The sequence below is a fragment of the Gavialis gangeticus genome, unplaced genomic scaffold (genome assembly GCF_001723915.1).
Source record: "Gavialis gangeticus isolate Ggan-Ray unplaced genomic scaffold, GavGan_comp1, whole genome shotgun sequence".
Lineage (NCBI taxonomy): Eukaryota > Metazoa > Chordata > Crocodylia > Gavialidae > Gavialis > Gavialis gangeticus.
Window position 1 is genome coordinate 577,570 of NW_017729032.1, and position 17,779 is coordinate 595,348.

Sequence of the window (17,779 nt, forward strand, 5' to 3'; positions counted from 1 at the left end):
TTTTTTTTTTTTTTTTTGATGGCCCCTTCTGGCTAGTCTGGTCCTGTTTGCCACTTGAGTACTCCAGCAGCTCTTTTCTCTCCAAGCATTCCCTTGTTCTGTGCTTAACTTGAAATGCGTATCAGTCGTTCAACTAGCATACATCAACCCATGTGGCTTCTGCTCTGAGCGCCTCCAATTCTTGCTCAGACATGACTGTCCTCAGTTTGCAGTTGCATGATCCAAGGGCACACTCTTGGGAAGCAAACATTGAGAATTTAAAGCAAAATAACTCATTGCGTGGATGCAGGTGGGACTCTTAACGCTGCCAGAAGTAGCAGCGGGTGGTACCTTGCTCTCTGCTGGGTCATCTCTACATGTAGGACTGACTCTGCAGCCTAATCTTCAGGGGGCTGCCCAGTTGGCTACTAAAACTTGTACACTGTTGCTGCTGCTGCTTTGCAAGGCACCTCTTAAACCCACCTGCTTGGTGCTAATGAACAAACAGCAGTGAAGAGCACCAGAACTGGTGGGGCCAGATCTGCAGTGTGTGGGAACTGAAATATTTTACTTTGAAATGGTTAATGTAAATGCATAGTTCAGTGGAGTGATACCAGTTGACACCTGATGAGAACTTGCACTGGTATCCATACTAAGCTTCATGCTCTATAGCTACTAGGCCGAATATAAACTGAAGCCCGGGTCTCATTTTTGCCCCTACACAAGCCCTGCAGTGCAGTAGCCTCAACAACTTAAACACAAATTGCTCTTGGAAATTATACTTGGATTCAGTAGCTGATGTTTGCTTTTTAATAAGTGTTCAGCATATATGAATTGCCTATAGCAACAGTGTAGTTTTTCTAGCAAATGCTCTTGCTTTTTAACTAACTGCTGCAGATTCTTTGACTTCATGTGCCTGATGTCAGAGCCTGGCTGGCTTCCTTAAGTCTTGTTTTATGCTGGACTCTAGCTAGTCGGTCCTATGCCATAGCCTGTCGTGACATGGTTGAGCTCCTTCCAGGTAAAAATAGTGAGCTGCTTAATCAACTTTATGGGGTTTTTGTTCTTCCCTTTTGCTGTAAACTTTTTTTTGGCTGCTTTTGCTCTCTTTGCCTCCAGCAGGTGCACACACCACCACATTTTATCCAAGTTCCCTGTCAGTGTGAGCATAATGGTGACCCTGCCCTAGTATGAATAAGACCTTTTCTGAGGGTTAACAGTAATGCTTGCAAAGCCAAGCAGGATAAGGCTTTTAAGGGTAGTTGCTGGCCTTGTTTCTAGTACCAAATCACAAATGGAGAGTGACTGGCTGGAACTAACCTGGTTCAAACAATGCAGCCAACTTGGAAATGTGTACAAGGTGTTGCCTGGCTGTCCCCCAGACGGCTAGCCCTGCAGTCCCCTTAGTGGCTGGCTGTACCATGGTCTGCTTCCCACTTAAGGGGAATAACTTGCTCACTGCTTCCAAAAGACCATTTTTGACTAATGGTGGCATCCTTGAAGTTTACTGCTGAAACCTGGAGAGAGGCAGAAAGTGGTACTTGAAAGCTTTGGGAAGACCGTTGCCACTGATCTACTCTAAAGGCAGCTGTGGAAATGTTCAGATCTGTTTGGAGGGTGGGATCCACATGAAGGATGAGCGAGCTGTAGGTCAGCTGGGTATGGTTCATGATGACACTAGAAGGCATCTCTTGGTTCAGAGGTTTTCACTTCAACCTTTTGAGCCTCAAGGCACCCTCCATAAGTCTTGTGAATTTAGCAGCTCCCTGGTCAAGTCAGAGGCAGAATCTAGCTGGTGCCAGGTAGGGGCAAAACTGCATCCAGCCCCATCATCTGCCCCTTTTCTGTACCCAAAGGGACTGGTGCAGCTGAAACTGCTCCTTCAGGGATGTGCACCTGAAACCGCCTGCCCTCGCAGCCCCTTGCTGGCTGTGGGAGGGATGAGCTGGGCTTAAGCATGGTGCTGTGGCCCCACAACCACCCACCTCCACTGCTTGGCATGAGGGCAGCTGGCACAGAAGTTGCGGGGGCAGCAGCAGGAGTCCTCCAAGGAGCCCAGTGGATGCCACTTGGTCTGCAGGGTGCTGGGGTGGATGCAGGGCAAGGAAAGCATTTATTACTGAGGTCTGTAGCACCCTTAAGGACCTTGCAGGCCCTGGTTGAGGATCGGTCTTGGGCAAAGGTAAATGTCCTTCACTCGGATCCAAGTTAACTTGGCACAAAGCAGAGAAATTCCCCGGGACCTGGAGTTAGGGCTGTCAGCGCTGGTCAAGCTTGTTTGCTTCTTGGATGGGTCCTTGCCAATTGGAATGAGAAAGTGGGCTTGTAGGCAGGCGTTGCCATGTACACTATCTGGAATATTGCAGGGGATAAAGTGCTGGCCCTTCCTGGGTTCTGGCATGTTTGTAGGGCAGGCGACTGATGGGCTTGTGCGTGTTGCTGTAGGGTGGCAGGTTCCAAGTGCCAGCGGAGAGCAGCTGGTCTGTCACCTTCCTGAAGCAAATCATGGAAACGCACCATGACACCAAACTTTGGGGTAAAGCATCCACACCTGAGGACCGGGGGGGGGAAGGGGAAGGTACCCCCACTGGAGGTGGTTCAAGCACCTACTTTGAATGCCTTCAAGAGAAACCTGGATGTTTTTCTGGCTGGGATCCTATGACCTCAGCTGACTTCCTGCCCCTGGGGCAGGACTTGATCTTCTGAGGTCCCTTCCAGCCCTAATGTCTATGAAACCTCTTTGCAGGGCTCAGATTGGCCTTTTCCCAGTGACCAAATTGAACTTGACATTGAAGACCAGGTCAGCTCTCCTATGGCTATGTGAACATGTTGATTGGGGATCTAAAAGAGTTGCTCTATAGTCATAGATTATTTGGGTGTTTTTTTTTATGAGCAGTAGGGACTAGAATGTACACCCTTGTCTTTTAATATAGTAATAACACTAATTATTTGATCCTTGGGGCAATGCATATGATCACTTCCAGACTTAATGCCAGTAGCATGCAACTTCCATGCAGACTACAGGTTACCAGACAGTCTGGGTAAGTCCAGAAGCTATGGCATCTGTTGTTTACCTTGCTCTATACCCAATACTTGAAGCGAGAGAGGGGACTTCTTAGTGGACTACCTTGTTGCTGTTTGCTCCTACCATGAGCAGAAGAAAAATCACTGCTAAACTGCTCGGATCAGCTGCAGCTGCTGCCTTTCTTGCTGTCAAATTTACTTCTTAATTGTTGCATTCACTGACAATCAGTAGTGGGTGTTGTGTAAGGAGTGAGAAGGGTCCTTGCACCTACTAGCGGCTGGGTTAACCCACGTGACCTGCCACATTGACATTTCCTGCTGCACCAGTGACTCATCAAGGGGAGATGTGAAGCTGGGCCAGCCTGTTGAGGGTTGGAAGGTAGTGTAAAAGATTGCTAACCCCTAGCTTGGATCAGTAAAGATGTCTGTCCTTCCCCAATCCTGTTCCCTTCTGTTCTGGGATGCCTTTCAACAAATGCCATCTCCATCAGGTATTGGTTAGCCTACATGGATATGTAAGGTCCCAGAGATGCCACTTCAAAATTTAGCATAAAGCACATGGCATCACCCTGATCTTTTAAACATAGCGCTACCTTCCAGTTCACTCAAGCACTCAAAGCATGGCATGTTGAATGAACTTGAACACTATCACTGACTCAAGTGCAGCATAGAAACTTGTGCAGAAGCTGTCTCTGTTTTGCAGTTTGAACCTTAATTTGTCCCAGAACACTCCTAAGACCCTCTGGTAAATCTGTAATGCTAGGCTTTTATTTGCAGATTAATGGTTGCTGTGATTAACTTGCACAGGAACTGCTTGCTAAGATCCAGACGCTTGGCAACCCATTAAATCTGCCTCTGAATGGCACTTCATTACTGGGCTATTGCTTTGGAGAGTGTGTGGCTTCACAGGGCAGCAGGAGCCCTAGTGTGCTTAATGCGGTTCCAGACACGGGGAGCAAGAGCACAACAGCAGGTTGCAGACCAGAAATGACCAGTACTAGAGGGTTAATAATGTAAACGGCCCACGTGTATGGGGTCCTTTGCAAAATGCCAAAATACAAGTTTGACTCGGGGATTAAATATGTGCTTGATTTAGGGGGGGGAAAAAGGGGAGATTGGGGTTTGCCTACTCCAAAGATGGAGTGTGTTTCCATAATGGAAAGGAACTAGAATAGCAGCGCCTGCAGCTACTCATTATGTCATGATTATGTGCATTTGGCTGCCATGCTTTGGAGTAGAAACCAGTCACCTTGTCTCCTCGGGAAGATGGCCATCCTGATGCAGGGTATTGGCCAAGAGGCCTGTATGCTATTCTCCAAGGCCAGGGGCACTAAGACAGGACATGCCGGGCTTGCTCGGCACTTCCTAAAAGCGGTTTTAGGTTTGGTGTGGTTTCTTTATACTTGGTCTAATCTTTTACTGGTGTTAACTGGGCTTCTGTTCAGCAGCCCTGGGAGGGTTTCTTTTAGATGCAAAAATATTAAAGTTCCTTCTTGACTAGGACTTATAACAAGCTCATATGCTGAGGCTGGTGTGTCCGGTCAGTCCCTTGCAAGTGGTTCCTCAAGAGCTTTTATGGAGGCTGCATTGTTCCTTCTCCCCCTGGGTCTGTGCAACTGTAATGCTGTGAGCATTTTCCCTCTACCCTTGTTGTAAGTCCAGGACACTCTTTTGGGGGCTTGTTACAAAGATTTTTCTAGCACATTGATTGCCAGAAATTCAGCACCACTCCTCTCCACAACTCAGGATCGCTCATCCGGCTCTGATCCACAGAAATCTGGATCAATGATTTTTGTGTAAAAACTCCCTGTCATGGGCTCTTTTGGGACCAAATAGGCATAACTGGGTGCCTGAAGGAAGGGGTAAGCTACAACAGCAAGGTAACAAACAGTTGTACAGGACTTCGCAGTTTCATATGCTGAAGCCGCTAGCTTTGCAAAACACAAATCTGTTTCATACTGGCGCAAGGCCAATTGGGTTAGTTTTCAGACCCAAAAATGCCCATAGTAAACTTTAAACTCTTGCATCAAGTTGACCAATCTCAGGAGGGGAAGAAGAGTGGGGAAAGACTACCTAAAGATTGCAGGAGCTGTAATGACACTTGTGTTTCAGAAGAGGGGTTTCTACCTCCATTGCGTAGGAGCAGTTGGAGTATCTTGCCAGTCTTCTATCAAGGTGTGTTTTTTAAAGTGGTTTTGGCTTCTATAAAACAGCCATGGTAGTTGGCTCTAGGGAATAGTTTAAGGGCATTGGGGGGGCCAGTCTTTGACAGGTGCACCATAAATTAGCCCTGTACCCTCCAAGTGCCACTTTGGTCTCTTTCCCCTGTGCAGTCTCCTGCCCTGCTTGCTGCTTCCTACCCTGTGCTCCTTGCCTGATCTTCTGTTTTCAGCCCCTTCTGCTGCCCCCCTTGGATTTAAGGCATGTTGTACTGCAGGGCTTTCTGCTTCTTTGCAGTACAGCATTCCTGGTTAAAAGGCGACAGGGTTGCTTGTTCTTACTGCAACTACTCTACTCCTGTGTTGCAGTTCTCCTTCAGCCTGCTTTTTAAATGAAACTGGCCCTTACTGATGCCTCTCCCTTCTGATGACTGGAGAAAGGGCCCTTCTCTCTAAATCAAGCTATTTATCTTTATCTGCAGTCCTAGATGTACATAGTCCTTGGTTAATTTTTTCCCTCTGTTCAGACCTCTGGCAGTAAATTTAATTCCTTTTTATGCTCAGTTCAGTTAACTTTTAGTGGCTGAGCAGCAATTGAATTTCCCTTTTTGCACTTTTTTTCTGCAGTGGAAGTCACCCTTAACTCCTTGGTTCTTATCTTGGATGTTTACTGAGCCCTTGGTGGTTTATTCTGTTAGGGGTGTTTGCCTTATGTGATGGTAGGGTGGCTGGACCTTGCTGGTCAGGTTTAATGGCATTCCCTGCATATTGCTAAACATGCCCTGGGGTTAACTTTCTCCTAGGGCAGGGGTGGGCAACCTCCTACAAACAGTGCTGGTGACCTGGCCTCCATGGCGAGCTGCCAGCTGCCTGCTCTTGCGTGTGTATGCATGCACCCTGCAGTCTTTCTGCTTACTCCTGCCACGAAGAGCCACAGGCCTGTGTAGCTAATGACCACGCATGGGGGGCAAATTGTGATTAAGTTGGAGAAGCAACTCAGGAGGGGAGAGGCAGAGCATGGCATAAGAATACTCCAGTGATCCAGCTGCTGTGGGAGGCTGATATATCCCAGATGCTGCAGACCAGATCCAAATCCTTGATGGGCCATAGGTTGTCAACCCCTGTCCTAGGGTATTGCTTCCAGCCATGTAAGTAAGATCGGTGTCTCATAATAAGTGAGAGAATAACCATCCACTAAATGTTGTGGCTGGTAGCACATCACAAATAGCCAGAGTCTTTTTTTTTTTTTTTTCCCTACCTCTGTAGATAAATGAGCTCATACATCAGTAAGAGGATTCCTGGATTGAGCAACAACTTAAAGCACCCCCCCCAAACCCCAGATAAGGTTTGTTTGGGGGGGGGAAGTCTATCTCAAGCTGTTACCCCTTCCTGCTCTATGCTCCCACCCACTCTGTTTGGGGTGGGGGGAGGAGAGTCTGGCAGGGGCTTCCCACCCCCTTTTCAGCTAGAGAGCAGAGGGGCAGAGCCAGCCCTACTGTCTGGAGCACAGATGATATGGCCCAGCCCAGGGCTGCTGGGGGTTTCTGATTTAACTTCTTCTTTAGGACAGAAGTTCCCTAAACTGGTTTGACCTAAATCAGTTAAGCCTGATAAACCTGGTTGAATGTAGTATCTTAAACCAGTTTCAGAAAGTGCACATCAGCCAGTTTTGCCCAAAACTTCTGTTCTGTTACAGGTTTTAAACCAGTTTCTGACCACTTAAATTGGTTCACATGTAACTTCTGTCCCTAGCCAAGAGGGACCAATTAGTGCTCTCATAACTATGCCTTTGCAGTTGGTATCCTCTAAAAGGGAACTAAAATTCATTTAATTTCTGTGTCAAAAAGCTGGTCAGCCTTGCAACAGTCTCAAGCCACTTTCAGGCTGATGGGTGGCAGTAGGAGGAAAGCTTCTGATCTAGCTATGAACGTCCGTGGTCTGGAATAGCTCCAGTACCAACTATCATCCTTTCTAAAATCTCCTGGGCAGTTTGCAGTCCTGTACAATGAGGCTTCACTTTAACCAGAGACTTAAGTGCATGTGATAGTAGGCTGTAGCTACTAATATAGTGGAGCCTAAACAGTTGCACAGTAAACTCTATCTCAAGCTCTTGGTAAACAGAAGACTACATTGGAGCATCACTTGTGAACGGGGATAATGGAAGATGCTGGCTCTTCACAGCAGGGTTTTTGGCATGCTACTAACAGTTGGCCTTAGCTTGTTAAATCTGTCTAGAATGAGCCATGTGGCTTAAAGTGCAGCTGCATGTCCAGCTAACACATGTGGGCTGTCATGGTACAGAATTTTTCTTCTTTAAACTTCAGTTGCTTGTCATAGTTGAAAGCACCAACTAGAAACCCATTTTGATATTGGTATTTGCTGCAAGCGGTAAGACTTTGGAGCCTTCCCAAATACCACATTATAAACCTGAAAGCTTGTTGGCAAGTTGTGAATAGTTAATTGGCAGTCAAATTTGTTTACAAGCAGGGTTTTTTTGCTTTTAAACATAGGACTCTTGAGCTGCCTCCTTCATTGGGTCAACCAAGATGCAAATGTTTCAAGGGCAAATGACATGGAGTAACTTGCTGAGTTCTGTAAGCTTTCCCCATCTAAATGGCGGTGACCTGCTGTAACATGCAGTTTTTTCAAACAAGAAATCAAATGACAAAATCAAGTGCAGAAAAAGTGGATGTGGTTACTTTTGTAAGCACAGTTCCCGTAGCTCATACATTCTGGACTAAGATGCACAGGATCAAGTGGAAGAGCTTAATTCTTCTATTATGCGACTGCCTCATTATGTGGTGTATAGTCTCTTGAATGGGAGGGGCATGGGTATTTGAAGTTTTTTGTTTTTATTTTGTGGTGTTTTTATTTGTTTTTAAACAAACCAACCCAGCTTGGATTGCATGTCCCATGTGACTTGTGCCTCCATTCTCACTCCAGCATAGATCGGTAACCCTGAGCTAACTTCTGTCCAGCAATCTGGACAAGTGGCCACTCCTATAAGAACTGGGCATCCATACAGTAGTAACACCTCCTTTCTAGATTAGTCTGTCTTAAATTTTGTCCATGCTTTGGAGCAGTGGTGGGTTTAAAAACGCCCTCTAATGTATTGCTTTGATCTGCAGTTCTCTTGGCTGCCTCACCCAAGTTTTGACATTGGTAATCTTTGATCTCAACCTGGAAGCATGTGTGCGCCCCCCCCCCAGCAGAGAGCACAGAACTGAATGTTTTGTGCTTTAATTCTTTTTGAAATGAGGCATTTGTTCTAAATGCCTACAAAGTGAAACTTTTTTTCTTTTGTTTTTTCCTTTCCATAGGTACTGGGTCAAACTTCCTTTCTGCCCTTCAGGATGTATTCTGGTTCTCAAAGTCCAAGTTTGAGAAACAGCTCCAGACTATATCTGTGCTGCAGTGGGTTCTGTCTTTCCTTGTCTTGGGTAAGTAATGCTTTTAGTCTACAATCAATGGGGAAAGAGCTTATTCTGACAGTCAGGTTTAACCCTAGGTTTCCCATTCCTTAGGAACAGTAAGTTGAATGGCTTGGCTAAACTATTGTATGTGCTGCATGTATGTTGCACATAAGCATGGTGAGAAGTGGCTTGCAGGTGTTGGAGGATCACTTCTTTGAATTACTGACCTGGATCAACCAGTGAGCTTTCCATTGCCATTACTGTTCAAAGTGTCTGGAAAAGTTTACTGTTGGCCGCTAAGACCATGCTACCGAGGGGGGGAAAATTCACCCAGTTTTCTTATAGCTGCAGGGCTGCTGCCCACAGCATATTCTCCAGTGCTTTTTTCAGCCCTGTCTGTAAATGGTGCTAGCAACATGAACTCAGATTCCTGTCTACTGGGTGTGGTTTTTTTTTTCTTTTCCTGCAGCACTATTTGGCATGGCTGGTGTTCGGCTGAGAGCCCACAACAACTGCAGCTAGTTACCTTGCATGTGATGCTTTAATGCAACTGGCTGGTAGGCTGCAGTTGGCTTTTTCCCTCATCCTTTGAGCTGATTGATAACAGAAGGTTTTGAGTAGGACACAAGACTCTTTACTAACAGGCACAAAAATCCTTATTAAAGCACCAAAGATGGCTCATCTCTTCTGTTTCATAGAAGCTCAAACCACACTTGAATCAGTGGGCCAGTTGGTTACACTACTTGAGATAGTTCTTGCTTTGCCCAATTCCAACAGGCTTGTCTGAACCACTGCCAGCTCATCCCCAGTCTCACTGATGCTAGATTTAACATGGCTTCTCCCACCAGTTTGAAGGGCTTGGAACTGACCCAGTTGCAAAGAAAAAGCATGTCTTGGGAAACATCCTGTACCCTGACAGGCTTTTGTATGATGGGGAAGGAAATCCTGGGGTGGGTAAAGCTCTCTCATGAGATCCAGTGACCCAGCTGCAATAGCTGGAGAACCTGTTGATCTGGAGGAGGGAGTTCAGTTGTTAAGGGTTAACAGCCTCACATTTGAGACTAAGCCTTAAGTATGGAAAGCATCAGGCAAGGTGTGTTTTGTGCTAATTTGCAGCCTCTCCACAGTGACTTGACATTTGCTCTCCTCTTTTTTGGCAACTCCCAGGTGTTGCTTGTTCGGTCTTACTCATGTACATCCTCTGCACAGACTGCTGGGCAATTGCAGCACTGTACTTGGCATGGCTGGTGTTTGACTGGGATACTCCAATGAAGGGTAAGCATTACAAAACACTGAACACTGCTGCTTGCTCCTGTGTTGGGGGCTGTATTAGGGCTGTGCAAAATGGCACCATTTTGATTTGAAACTGCTGTTCTGTTTCGTATTTATTGAAACGGCTTTGGTGTTTTGACATCTTGCCCATAGGCTACAATGGAGAAGCTCAAAACAGCCTATAACTCTAATTTCTCGCCTGATTTTTGGATTAAACTTGCAGAGATGGTAGCCCCTTCTGAGGGCATGAAGCCTGCCAAGTTTCAAGGAGATAAGTGCAGGGGTTTGGGGGGAAAACTGCACCTCAAGCTGCAGATGAGCAAAACTCATGGTATGGGTGACACTGTTAAGGTGCAGCAGGCCTGCTAGCCCCTAGTGAGGCCACGAAGCCTGCCAGCTTTCAAGGAGATCGGTGCAGGGGTTCTGGGGCCTGCACTTCTAGCTGCTGACAGGCAAAACTCATGTCATGGATGCTTGTGGGACTGTCCTTCTTGGGGCAGAGGGGGTGAAAACAGCAGGCATGCCAGGCCCTGCTGTGGCCACAAAGCCTGCAAGCTGTCAAGGAGATGAGTGCAGGGGGAGTCTGAGTTCTGGGGCCATGCACCCCTAGCTGCTGACAGGCAAAACTTGTGACATGGGTGGGTGACACTGTTTAAGGTGTGCTCTCTCAGCTGACCCCAAGGCAGAAAGCAGGGCAGTTCAAACAATGCTGCCTTTTTTTATGCAGTTTTTTCCATCCCTCCCCCAGAGCACTGGGCTTGGAAGGGACCCCAGGAAAGGGTGCCAGTCACTGGCCAGCTACACAGTCAATAATGAGAGCACTCCTTCCCTCTCCCTCTCCTTACCCTTGGTTTGTTTCCCTGCAGGCAAGCCCAGCTTGAGCTTTGAAACTCTAAACGTTTTTGAAAATTTCAAAACGTTTTGACTTGACTCGTTTTGTTTCAAGGCTGTTTTTGAAGCCCTTATTTTGGTGGGTTTTTTTTTTTTGTTTCAAGCTCAAAACAAAACTACTGGCAACTTCGTACAGCCCTACTGTACATCCAATCTACCATATCTGGAAGAATGCCAAACAAGTTTCCCCTAATTTTCATAGGCAGGCTGACTTCTGAATAAGTGTGGCTGGCTTATGCCTTTAAGAATTTCATATAAATTTTTTATACCTTATGTCTAGGTAGTGATTGCAAATAATCTTCTTGGTCAAAAGTAAGATTTTTAGCAGGAGATTAAACACTGGGCACATCAGTAATCTCAGCAACCCATTGCCCCGACTTTTTTTACAGACAAAAAAAGCTTTGATAAGATTGAGTCCTCATTCTGGCAGTCCTGACTTAAAAGAAGATGGTTTGACCACCTCCTCTCAAAGTCCTTGTGTCAATACAGCTCTAAAACTTGACTCCTGCAGAAATGCCAGACAAGAGAACCCAGTAGTTGCAACTCTGCCGTGGACAAGCTGCTCCTGTCTGAAGCTGGGGGGGGGGTGATGCAGGTGCTGCACACTTGGTGCTTCTCACAATTGTAACGTGGGATGGCTTCCATGAGTGTCTGCATTGTTCTGAGATTTCTGGTTGGTGTTGGCATTGATAGGTCCTTCCTTCTGAAGTTGTTTTTTTTCACAATACATTTTCTTATTTTAAGGTGGAAGAAGATCCCCGTGGGTCAGAAACTGGGCCATGTGGCACTACTTCAGAGATTATTTTCCAATACGGGTAAACTACCTTCTCTTCAGTCACCTCTTAATCTCATTGCTCTTTTAAGTGTTTTTGACTTTGACTCTTAGACACTCTGTAGGAAGCAGAGCTTGGACAGAACTACTACTTTTTCCCTTCTGTTGATCTCCTTTTTTTGTTAAAGCCAGTCTGCTTTATTTATCTATCATGTTTCTCTGGAATTCTGTTGCCTTACAAACCTGTTGCACCCCTATCAATAGGCCTGTCACATGCTTTTCGAGATGACTCCCCAGTGACTTGAAGGCATTGATTGGTCCACTGCTTTGTGTGGATGCTCTTCAACAAAAGCATCTCAACAGGGAGGATGTGTCCTACCACTTATCTCTGGCTCCTGTGTACAAAGGGAGAATGCAAATAAATGCTTATCGCCCACAACCAGCCAGGCACATGCTCAGCTGCCGACTCAGACCCAGGGCCAGTACCAAAATTATGATGCAATTGGGAAGCTGGGGCGGGGGGGGGAATGCTGGCTGCTTCTTGCTGCCTGTCTGCATGAATGCTGGTGTTAGCTGAACTCCCCTCTGGAGCCCCATGCTCCTGTCTCTTCAGCAAGAGTATAGCTGAAGGGGAGGGCAGAGTTGGTTCAGGCAGGCTGTCAAACCTACAGCCCTGGGATTTTTTCCAGACATGGGAGTATTGACATGGAGCCTGCAACTTGGTGCTGTACCATGCAGCATGAGCTGTTCTAAGCAAACTGAGATGGTGAACCCCTTCTCATGGATCAGACCCCCCACCCTCCCCTCCCGTCTTCTCCCCTCCCCTTACTATAGCCAGGTAACTAGAAATCACATTCTCTGTCCCATAAAGGTGCATAGCATATCTAGGCACATCTTTCAGGCTCATAGGACCTACATAGCCAGGTGTGGAGGTGGGGTATGTACATGGAGGCCTTGCACAGGCCAAAGGGAGGAGAAAAATGAGGCTTGCTTACTAGCAAACATAGCTGAATGCATATGCCATGACTAGTACTCCTAGGAAAAGAGCACAGGCTTGCTTGCCATTCTGGGCACTGGCATGAAGGGGTAATGTGGTTTGTTTCAAACAAACTACTCCTAGGTCTTTGCCCTGACCCAGCTCAATCCTGTCCTAACTTTACCCCCAGACTATACTTGGTATGTGTGTTTTTGAAGGAAGGGCAAGATGGGTAGAGGGCACCAGCAGAGGCTGGAAGCTGTGCATGCGCTTAGCAAAGGCCAGTCCCTGGCAGGTCCTGTATTCAAAGCTGCTCGTGTGCTCATGCATGGTCAGCTTCTGTTGGAAGGTGTTGGAGACAGGCCAGCGGCATGTGCACTGGAGGAAGTGCAAGTAGTACCTCATTGCACAGAGGGACAAGTGCTACAACTTGATGCCGGGGGGGTGCTGGCTCTTAAATTGTTTGCTCTAACCTGACTATAAATGACTTCTGGTGTAGCAAAAGAACTGAAGAGCATATGGATGTTTCATGCTTCTGTCTTTCCAGCCTTTGTGTAATTACATAAACTGATATTAGTCTGTATTAGTCTTGGAACTTGTAAAGTGCAAAACAGGGAGGTGGGCTGGACTCTTGAAACCATACAACCCCTTGCTGCAGCTGAGAAAATTACACTGTTATGGCAGGACTCTGCCCTGCCTGGCTCTTTTTTTATAGGTGTTGAGCAATTAAGCTGGGCTTCATGACTTTACAACAGGGGCAAAATAGCTTAATTTCCATTCTGTATCTGCTAGTGTGTCCTAGACAGTCCAGCATCTGGTTTGAACACTGAACTTCAGTGTATTGGTGTCTTGCACTGTTAGAGATGCAACACCTGGTTAAGTCCATATATGCTCTAGGGAGGGTGCAGTTGCAGCAAGGGAGGCAGAAGTTGCAATCCCAGTCCACAGGAGATTGCAAAATTGCCTCTTCATTTTGGACTGAAGAGAAGCTTTCTGCAGGGGGAGGGATCTGAGTTCATCTTAGAAGTGACCTAAGCAATTTTTTTTTTGGGGGGGGGGCAGGGGAAATGTTAAAGGGGCTATATTGCAAGACTTTGGGCTCTTGGTTAACCTGTGGCTTGGAAAGCTCCTGGGATGTCCACCAGTCTAGAGTCAGAGCTGCCTGGCTGTGATGGGGCCTGTAGGGCCCGCAGCCCAATCCATGTGGCATAGCTGCCCCCTGCACACCCTGGAAACTCAGGCTTCATCAGCAATGCTAGTGTTCGTAGTTGGGCATTAATGTAACTAATGTATTTTCATGAACTTCTGAGGTTTTGGGCAAATCTGCAGCTTGGAAAAACTCCCAGGCAGCTCTATGCGTGCAATTAAAACAGCAAGCAAACTAGCATGGGCTGTGCTACAGGATGGGGCATTAAACAAACAGGTACTGGCCCAAACTGATCTAGTGATCTCAGCTGAATGAGTAAAATGGGCCTGTCGCCACCTCTGGGACATCCAACAAATTGCTTCAGCTTTCAGCCCTGGCCTCTGCTTAGTCTCTCCTCTGACAACTTAAGCACACAACTTGCCTGAGCTGCTTTATTCTTTGAGAAATGAGATAGATGAAGCTGCTGTATTCCCTGAAGCAGTAGAAAGCCAGGTGGCTCGGGTCTGCCACAACTTAGACCTGTCAGGGTCCTGGTCTGGGAGCAGACACTGGCAGCTTAGTTACCTGGACAATGTAGTTGCTAATCTTTTATGTTAACAGTTTTGAACCAAAAAGAGGACAAAGCCAGCAGGAAAATATCGAGTGCTCAAGTGAGGGACTCCCAAGAGAGATGGGGGTGAGCAGAGGAACGCAACTAGGTTACAGAAAATACAATGTTGACCAACTAAGTGTGGGGCACTAATCTTGCATTGCATGCTCAGAGCTGGAGTGTGCTTCCCAAGTGTCATTCCCCTTGTTTAAAGCCTATGCAGGGGACAGAACAGCCCTACTGCTGAAATCGCAGCCAGCAGTGCAGTTAGTGGGGGTAGCAAGCAAGAGAGCTGATCATCTCACTGGGCAGTGAGAGAAGAATTTCATCAAGCCAGTAGCTTCCTAGGCTTGTGCTTCCTGCTCTGGGTTTGAGTAGGGGGTTGACAAATCCATGCTGGCTGCTTGTGACCAGTCTTTCCTCTAGATGCTTGCACACTGCCTTCCTTAAGAGATGTTCCACTAACTTCCTGGGTACTGAGGTGAAACTAACCAGTCTGTAGTTCCCTGGGTCCTCCTCTTTTCTACATTGGCCCATCTTCCAGTCCTCTGGTACCTGACCGGTCTCCTGTGACTTCATGACTATCATTGCCAAGGGCTTGGAGCTCTTTAAGTCCAGTAATGTGGGTAACTGGGCTTTGATGGAGGATTGCAGAGATCTACAGATTGGTGCACAACAGCCCTGTAGGAGTAGCCAGGCATAATCTTTAGATGCAGCCCTTTGGGCGGAGTGCAGTGGCAAACATCCAGCTGGCTAGTAATGGCTCGAGTGCAGGATGTAGTCCATCTCCAGAGTCCAGGTACCAGTGTGCCCTACTGATCCATACTTATCTCTCTATGATGATGGCGAGTGTCAAATTCTAAAGGTCTTAATTACAGTCGGGGAAACTCCCAATGAGCCAGGATCTGTGCATGTGCATGCTTGCACTGCTTCTCTTGCTAAGCAAGCGTGCTGGAGATAAGCCATGCTTAGAGGCCTGGGTGTGGTAAGTGCCAATTCCCTCAAGTTCTGCTAGAACTGGTCAAGAGATGTCCTGGGACCTAAAGTTTATCTCTGCACTCTAAACACTTGCGAACACTTGAGCGGAGTTGCAGTGGTTACAGCCAGAGTATGTATCTCTGCCAAGGGCTGAGCCTTGTAAGGAGCTCTTTCCTACTTGCTGCTGAACAGGTTGGCTCTGGCTGACCTCACTGGCATCCAGGAAAAGCTTTCGTCTCTTTTTCTAGCCGCTTTTGTGTATCGATAGGTTAGCAAGGGCCCATGGGTCTTGCAGCAAATCGCCTGTAATACCTGCTTCCAATAATGTTCAGTTCCACAGGCAGCTCATTCTGCTGAAATGATGCAGATAAACCTGGGTGGTTCAGATCTGAGGCTTGCAACCAGCCAGAGGCACACCTAGAGTTATGGGAGCAGCGTAGATGGCAAGGTGCATCACCACGTATAAAATGCACGTTTTTTTTCTCCAGTTAAAAATAACCTAGAAACAATATTAAAATGCCAGGGGTTTGAGGTTGCATTGTTTGGTTTAGGGCTGAAGCAAAAATGAATACAACCCTGTAGACTGTCTTTTTTTTTTCAGGAAGGTAGGGCTATGTTGTGTGGAGCAGTGGAGGGGTCTCTGCAGAGACCCTGCAGCCTGTGGGTCCAGGTGAGAGCAGCCTCTGGCCAGGTCTTACTCTGCTGGGGAAAAGGCAAAAAAAAAAACCCCTAACCCCAGCCTTTCCTGCACACTCCCTGCACTCCTACCTTTTGTCCTCCATGGCCTTTCTTATACATGCATGTTTGCTCTTCAGTTTGGCTTTTCTTGATTATTCCTGTTCACTTCTTCCTGTTGGGCAGCAGCATCTCTTGCTGCATTCTGCCCCCCAGCCCTGTTGCCTTGGCTGTGGTGTATTTCTTCAGTCTCCATCTCCCAGTTAGCCCACTTGGGGCTGCTTATGTTTTCCCTCGATCTGTTTGACACTTGGTCCCTGGAAGCCCAGGCTGCTTGGACAGGCACTGAGCACACTTTCCAGGCATGGCAACTGCAACTCAGGTCCACCCTACTTTGGCCCCAAAGCCTGTGTTAAGCTGTGGAGGAAAGAATGGAAGAGTGTCCGTCTCCCAAAGCCAATGCTCTCTGTGTGCCCATCCCATTTAGCCCTCTGCCAGGCTGGAGCCACTGCCAGTAGCCCAGCCGTGGATGGCATGCAGGAGAGCTGTTACTTGCCCTGCTGCACCAGAGGGACTAGCTTGGTTCAGCCTGGAGCTGCACTCAACCTTGGGTTTTCTAAGCTGGGTCTGTGCCTGCACAAGGGAACAGGGTGACTCTTGGTGGTGCTTGCTGCTTCTGTTGCCAGAAGGCAAGCAGGGTTGTGGCAAGGTCTCTAGACTAATGGAAGTGGTGATGGATTGAAGAGTCCAATCAAGATTGCCCCTTGGCAGTGAAGGGTGTGAACTCCCTTCTGTAGTAAACCCAGGTGCACAGGATTTGAGCTGACCAAGGTAATCTGCTGGGATAAATTGGCTGCAGCCCCTGTTCAGTCAAGCCTGTACATCTTCTGCACTGTTTGGGGGTGACGCTGAGCACACACCTGGAGCTGCTCTAAGGCAGCCACACTGCCTTGTGTGTTAGGCCTTGTGGCTTGGTGTGAAGCAGGAGCAGAGGATGAGACTAGTTTTCAACTGGCTGCTTGTGGGTGCAGCAAGGCCCAGAGATGGCTCTGACATGCCCTAAATTGGCAAGCTCAGCATGACGTTCAGACTGACATCCAGTGCTGCATGTGCAAGATGAATCTGATTATTTTGAAGGGAAGAAAAGTCCTTTTTTGTTAAGCCAGTCTCCTCCCTCCCTATCTCTGCCTGTGAAGCAGTTTGCATTCCTGGCACCGAGAACTCTGCCTGTTCTTACCTGGCGAAGCTGTAGCCACACGGATAGAGAAGGTGGCATATCCACAGCCAGGAACATGCCATGCAGCTCTAGTTGCTTGAAATGCATTAGGCTTGTCCATCAATTAAGATGAAGGGGAAAAAGGTCACAGCCCTCTTATCTGGAGCACAATGTTTTAATCTGAAAAGCACACTGCTCCTGACTTCTCAGGGGTAGTAGGTATCATAATAAAACTGTCTTGATTTTGATCTGTTTGTGCATCCCCTAGCACAGTGGTTCCTAAACGTCTTAGATCACGGACCAGCAAACTGCAGACCAGAAGTGATCGGCATACTATGGCAAAAAGTTATAAGGGTTGGCTGCTGGACCACAGGGTAGGGGGTGATCTGTTGACTGACATGCTATACTACTGCATGTGCTTTTCAGGAAGAAACACTAATGAGCTGTAGAAAACACACTAGCAAGTGCCATCCCATCTGTCCTTCAAACACAGTTATTTGACTAACTGCAATGCATTGGGGACACCGGAAGCCCACTTCAGCCATGTGCTGTGATATTGTCATATGTTACCTTCTATTGCCAAGAAAGCTTTTGGCTTAAGCTTGCAACAGCACAGTGCTACTGACCTACCTTTTGGGGAAAGCTGCTCTAGGCTTTCTAGCACAAATATACACTATTAGGCATGTGT

General features: G+C 47.2%; 1 protein-coding gene across 2 annotated transcripts in view; it reads left to right on the forward strand.

Moving 5' to 3' along the window:
- DGAT2 (diacylglycerol O-acyltransferase 2) overlaps positions 1-17,779 on the forward strand; it is a 46,136-nt gene that overhangs the window by 9,505 nt on the left and 18,852 nt on the right. For both annotated transcript variants that reach the window (XM_019525268.1, XM_019525269.1), the window contains 3 exons: positions 8,483-8,602; positions 9,743-9,850; positions 11,483-11,553. In XM_019525268.1, the coding sequence (XP_019380813.1) occupies positions 8,483-8,602; positions 9,743-9,850; positions 11,483-11,553 (299 nt within the window). The remainder of the gene's footprint in view (positions 1-8,482; positions 8,603-9,742; positions 9,851-11,482; positions 11,554-17,779) is intronic.